Below are 6,534 nucleotides of genomic sequence, written 5' to 3'. Positions count from 1 at the left end.
TCTGCAGAAAAAGGTTCATCAGGGTTTTATGGATCCATATTAGTGATGCAGGAGTTTAAGGTCGAGCTCAGTTACAGGTACAGGAATGCATCGTAGAGTCGTGCTCGTGGCCTTCTGAGAACCAGGCTTACTGTCCAAAATGAAGGCGGAGCTTCAGGGAAACAGTTGAATAATTTTGAACAAGTGATTTCTCAGAGATGCGGCTCTGCAGCTGCTGGCCGAGCGCTCCAAGTTTTCATTCATGTGCATTTATGGACTTCACAGGTCAAGTAATGCATTGATAAAAGGTTATTATGATTTTCGTGTAAAGGATGTACAGTCATGATCACGCTGCCACCTTGTGGATGTCACAGCACAACTCGACTCCGGCACATCACACACAGAAAACCAGGTAAAGTTTTCATGCATTTCTTTAATATATCAGTTTTTTATATTCACAACAAATACATTAAGCTCTTTCTCTGTATGATACACCCTTAAATATTTTTACACTCAAACATTTGTTTGCCTATGAAAATGTCTTTTAATCTTTGTGACTTTATTTGGAACGTGTTGTACTTTGTTTGTACAGTTGTTGTCTCCATGCCTCCTAGCAAACTGACAGGATTTCCTTTGTACAATATTTACAGGTGAAAAAAACCAAACAAATCTAAAGTTTTACATGATAGTACTCGGTTGAAAGGAATTGTTGGGTTTAAGGTGCAGGCAAGGAGTGAGGGAGGGAATGTTTAAGAAGAAAGGAACGTGAAAGTAGAAGAAGGCGGTTAACGGAAAGCGCTGCATGAGACGGAGAGTCCAGTGTTTGCTCCTGCAGGATCTATGAAGCTAGAGCAGATGTACATCGTATTCCTATAGAAAATAACCATCTCCCAGGAAAACCAACGGAGCACTCTCGAAAAAAAACACGTCAAAATCCTTCCTTGAATTCAGTCACGTGAGCTGATCCCAGCTCTGCAGACGGCAGGAAGGAGGATGTTAACACTGCCTGTGGAAGGCGGCTGTGAGGCTAAGCTCAGAAATAGCTCACACTCCAGGTGCTGCATCACACGGTCTTCATCAGCATCTCCACCGATATCTCTGGTGCTTTTAGTCAACGTGAACTCAGAACTCTTCCATCCAAACTTTGGACAGTTTCACTTCTGTGTGACCGAAGAAGACCGTGAGACGCAGCTCCTGTGGATCATGTGAACAAGACGAGTGGAAAATTGTGAAAAGTCTGATGTGCAGTTGGGATTTCAGTGCCTCTGTAAGAAATTTAGGACTGTGGAAGCAAAGTAACTTTTTAGCTTATGTAACGCAACACACCATCCAGGAGACTTTACCCGTCCACGTCTTTGTTTGTGCAGCGTGACGAAGCTTCAAACTGATAACTGGAGCATTCAGACGGACCTCGTCCTCCTCTGTAGGTACCAGCAGAGATCGCTCTGGTGACACAATCAGCTGCACAGGAGACTTTAAAGAGTCCTCTGGAGAAAACGGCAGCTGTGGGTAAAGCTTTACGGAGCCGTGGGTAGCAGCAAAACCTCCCCAGTGACAGGACGATATGTAATTTAATAAAAAGGCCAACATGACCTCACATATCATCTCTAAAAGTGGCAGACGGAGGCGGGTACGGGTAAATAAACGCTCATTACTGATCGACGATTGGTTCTGGGCTTCTGGAAGTTTTGAGCGCCGGACACTTAATTCGAACCTTTCAATCGAACCAGCTTCTCGCTCTGAGATGTGACGCTGGACGATACGGTGCCTGCTCAGAGCTGTCAGAAGAATTCCATAATCCTTGAATTGATGACGGTAACTACAACGTTCAGTCATGACTGCACACGAACGCTAACTGTGTTCAGCGGTGCACCCTGATATGTCCCTGCAGCTTTGCTCGTGGCTGATGTGTTAGCAAACAGCCACCTGCACGTCCAGTGTACACACAGCAAGAAAAGCTTTCACTTTTATCAGATCAAGTCTTTGAATTTGTCTGCTGTCACTGCTGTCACGTTTAGTCCGGGTCTGACTTTACTACAGGCAGCGTCCAGCAAGTTGAAGTGGTGACAACAACGTGGTCTCTCTGTAATAAACTGGAAACAAACTAAGCCGACAGCCGGTGGACATTTATACAGCAACGGTTTGTCTCACAGACTCCACGACCCCCTCAGCTCTGTGTGCCACTCATGTGGAGTAAGACCCCAGCTGAGCCCACGGTGCTGTGGGCTGAAGCCTGGTAGGTTCTCTTTGTCTGCAGATACTTTGAATCTAACGTTTGTTGGCTACGTGACAGCGACGGTTCAGTTAGATTTTCTAAAGCAGATCATCTCACGATGTGGCGACTGAGTCAACGTTAAAAATACAAACGCACTGGAAGGGAAGCCATGGAGGTGACAGGTAATGTCCGTTTCCATCATTCGTAATAGAAAGTCACACATGGATGCGAAGACCCGCCCTGTCGGCGCTCGGTCTGACACGTCAACAAGCCGCGCGCTCTCCGTCCACGAGGAGAGGCCAGCAGCCCCGTCACTGCGGTACGCCGGCAGGTCTGCAGGCTCGTCACGCGGTGCTCGAATGAATATTTACAGTCCTGCACCTGCGGAGGACAGCTTCACTGGAAGTCAAAGTCTGAGCCATCTGCTCGCTCACATTTTTCTTCAATTAGAAACAAAGAAACAAAAACAAAAAGGCGAGTCACTCGTTCGCTTCAATCCATCAAAGTGCAAATATGAGTCACATGACTAAAACAAGGGTTGTAAAAATAAAATAAAATAAAGTCTGAAAATAAACCCATAAAAAAGTCCCATAAATAAGTCAATATGTGCAGGCCTGCCTGTACAGGAAGAAGGCAAACAAAGAGCATAACAAAAATCTAAACACAGAGTACAGAGAACATAAAAGGTGGGATTAGAGGACATTTCCAGAACTTTCAAAGCTGCAGAACTCTTGATCAACAGCAGGTAACTCTGCAGCTCAGCGCCCACGAGCTGCAGCCAGTAACATGTCTGCGTGAGCCGAGTGCAACGTTAAAGCTTCGTGGTCCCACAGGAAGAAGATAAAGCAACGCCACAACGTGCACTTAGTGTGAAAAACAATCTGTGAAAACGATGAGAAGCAAAGAAACGCTGAAAATGTCACAGAACAAGGTGAGAGCTCGGAGAGGCCGTACCCCACGAGCAGGTCCAGCTGAAACCTTCGGCTGCCGTCGCTCTGTCTGTGAACACGACCTGATGTTACCTTGGAAATGATCATTTCTGCTGCTTGTCACATGACCGCAATATCCTTTGAAAGGGGGAAAGCTTTTAAAGTGGAATGAAGAACATGGTTGATGTGCAGATCTTTTGCTGTCCTGCCATTAAACCCAGAGAGCCTCGCTGGCAGAGAGCAGCTGCCATGTCGGAGACAAACTCCATAAACACCGAAAACAAAAAACAGCAACAGTCTTTGAAAAAGATCCAAGACAGAAAGTATTCCCAGCAGCTGCTAGCTAAAATGGAAAACACAAATGGAAAAAAATACAAACAGATTTCTCTTTCAAGTCATCGTCCTTCAGAATCAGCTCCTTCTCCTCCAGCCCATCCCAAGGAAGTGCCAACGCCTTGCAGCAGCTGACGGCATGAAGCCTCCTCTCGGTCCGCAGGCCTGTTCTCTGCTCAGCAGCACGGCTAACGCCCAGCTCCTCCTCACCGGCACAACGGGCGACCGGACAACTCGCATCCAAAGCTCTCCTTTAAATGGTTTTCCTCTGTGGGTCAACTTGGATCCATCAGGCAAGGCGATTACTTCCACGTCTTCCTCAAAGCGGTTTGGTACGGATATCTTTGTCTTCGCTTTGTTGTTGTTCGTCTTTCCTGATTTGTTTGTGTGTGTTGCTGCCGTCTGCCCAATGGACGGCTTCTTGTTAGTGAGGCTGCCTTCTTCGAGGTGACGGAGGAAGAAAACGGCGTATTTTTTTTCCTTTTTCTTTTTTTTCCCAGTAATGAATGAATCCACCGCAGGGACACAAGACTGTTGAGGAGTGACGAGGGATGGACTGCTGGTATCTGCCGCCATTTACTTAAATGCTGAAAACTCCCCTGAAACGATAAAGAAACAAAGACAATCTGTGTGTGGAGAGCAGCCAGAGCAGTGTCAAGTTTCAGGTGGAAATATGAAGTTAGTACGTTTCCAGTGAAGTTTACTTTATGAAATATCTTTGGAGAACAACACTCACCCTGTGACAAAGGCCAACCAATACAAGTATGTGAAATATAAGGACTACTGCACTGATGCAAGCACCAAAGTACCACGAGCGAGATCCTCAAGAAAACCTTCTATTATTCTATTTATTTGCTTTTATGCACAAATCTGAGAATATCCAACAACTTTAACACTCAAAGGGAAAATAACTCCTGACGCTCTGTCACACATTACACAAAAATAACAAAACCTGAGACTCTGCGTGGACTCACAGCACTTTTGGGCAGGATGGAAACCAAAGCTGAGATAGCATGAAACCTTCACAGCTATGCAGCGTGAGCGCAGCTCTGTGGCTAACAGCCTGGGCTGCCAATATATCGAAACTACAGCGTTCAAGGAATTCTAATGCACTTCATTAACTTTCTCAGAGCGCGTAACGTGCAGCGCTGGATCTCATGCTGCTGGACAGAAGTGAAGCTGTGCAAACAAACAGGTTACACCTGTAAAAATGGAGATGGTGGAAAATGAAAATCCCTACATGCACAAAGGAAAACGTTACTCCTGAAACAGCTGTGGTTCAAAATCCACACTGAATCCAGTGTAATGATACCTTTTCTTTATGGCCACCTGGATTAGAGTGAAGCCTGAGCAGTCAAATGAACATTAATCTGGTCCAAACTCTCAGGAACATGTGAAAAATCTTTGTAAATCATGCTGTCAGGCAGCTGGTCCAAAAATGAACAAATAATGTAAGAAACAAATAAAACCAAACAAAGACTGAAACGTGTGCAGAAACATCAAAACACCACAGGTTTATTATTGCACTGCAGACAGTGAATGAATTACAGCCTCGTCATTGCATATCCAGAGAGCATCACACACTATACTGCCAACTAGGGCTGCTCAATTAATCGAATTTTAATCTCGATTACGATCTGGGCTTTCAACGATCATTAAAAATGACTGAGCCGATTATTAGCACCTCCCTCGTGCTTTACTCTCGCGCTGCTCTGTGTGGCGAATCGAGCGCACCTCTCTGCGTTTCGAACACGCGTCACAACAATTAAGAGGACCCGAGGGAAGCTCGGAAAGCTAAGCAGAAGTTATTTGGAGAGGAGAGGATAATGGCTGCTGAAGAAAGAATGCCGTTGGTTGAAAAGAGGTAAAACGACTTGTGTGGAAACATTATGGGTTCGCGGAGTCAGACGTGGCTCAAGTAGACATAGTGTGGAAACTTTGCTACGTTGTCGTAGCTGCACCACAGAGCAACACTACAAATTTATTCAATCATTTGAAGACCGCTCACAAAGTGACATACGATCAAACAGGAACATAGAGAAAAACTCTCGACAACACCTGCTTCATCCTCACAGACCTCCATTCACGCTACCCTGTACAACGTGACTAAATATCCCACCAGCTCCCAGAGACACAAGGAGATATCAAACGCGGTAACGTTTTCCTCACCAAAGACCACTGCTCAATTAACACAGTGAACAACCAGTATTATGCAGGATTTTGAAGTTCACTAAACATAGATGTTTACATTTTTCATTTATTTTTTATATTGCAAACATTTGCACTGTTATCAGCAGTGTTGGTCAAGTTACTTGAAAAAAGTAATCAGTTACTAATTACTGATTACTTCCCCCCAAAAGTAATCCCGTTACTTTACTAATTACTTATTTTCAAAAGTAATTAATTACTTAGTTACTTAGTTACTTTTTAAAAACACAATTTACCACCTGAATAGGTGATAAAGCGATAGATCTTTCAGCCCAATTCTACTTTTTCTGCATAATTCATCATACAAAATGTAATCAAATGGAAAAGTCTCTTTTTAAAACTTGTTTTATTAGTTTTAATCTTTTAACTTTATGCATGAAGCAAAAACTTAATTATATGCAACATTCTCTGACTGGAAGAATTTTGTTTAACATTTAAACCTATTTTCTGCACATTCCAGCACATAAAATAAAATGTTTTTGTGTTTACACTCACTCTTTCAAATAGATGAAAGTAAAACACAGCAGAAAATAAATAAAATCAAAGACTCAGCGGTCCTGTTGCTCTATTTTCACCTGTAAAGCAGGAGTGGGGTAGGCGGAGGTTTACCCTGGTGCAGGTGTGCCGCGGCGGTCAGTGGAAGAATCCACGAGTTTCTCGTAGCGCACTCGCTGCTTGCTTGGAAGTTTAGGGGTTTCTTTCGCTGTAAAAAGAAGTTTTCTTCCCACGCACAACGGACACTAATGTTTTTGTCACTTTTTATGGAATCAAACTCAAAATAAGGTCAGTACTTCCACGCTTTAAACGCTGCACGCTCATACTCTCTCCGCACTCGTTATATTATCCATTGTTGATCTGCACACAGCTGTT

General features: G+C 44.0%; 1 protein-coding gene across 2 annotated transcripts in view; it reads right to left on the bottom strand.

Moving 5' to 3' along the window:
• Positions 1–392: 392 nt before the first annotated feature.
• Positions 393–6,534, bottom strand: part of braf (B-Raf proto-oncogene, serine/threonine kinase) — a 33,472-nt gene continuing 27,330 nt past the window's right edge. For both annotated transcript variants that reach the window (XM_019346812.2, XM_019346814.2), the window contains one exon: positions 393–4,055. In XM_019346812.2, coding sequence (XP_019202357.1) covers positions 4,033–4,055 — 23 coding nt within the window. In that variant the 3' untranslated portion in view covers positions 393–4,032. The remainder of the gene's footprint in view (positions 4,056–6,534) is intronic.

The sequence above is a fragment of the Oreochromis niloticus genome, linkage group LG17 (genome assembly GCF_001858045.2).
Source record: "Oreochromis niloticus isolate F11D_XX linkage group LG17, O_niloticus_UMD_NMBU, whole genome shotgun sequence".
Lineage (NCBI taxonomy): Eukaryota > Metazoa > Chordata > Actinopteri > Cichliformes > Cichlidae > Oreochromis > Oreochromis niloticus.
This window is presented reverse-complemented; position numbering and strand designations above follow the sequence as displayed.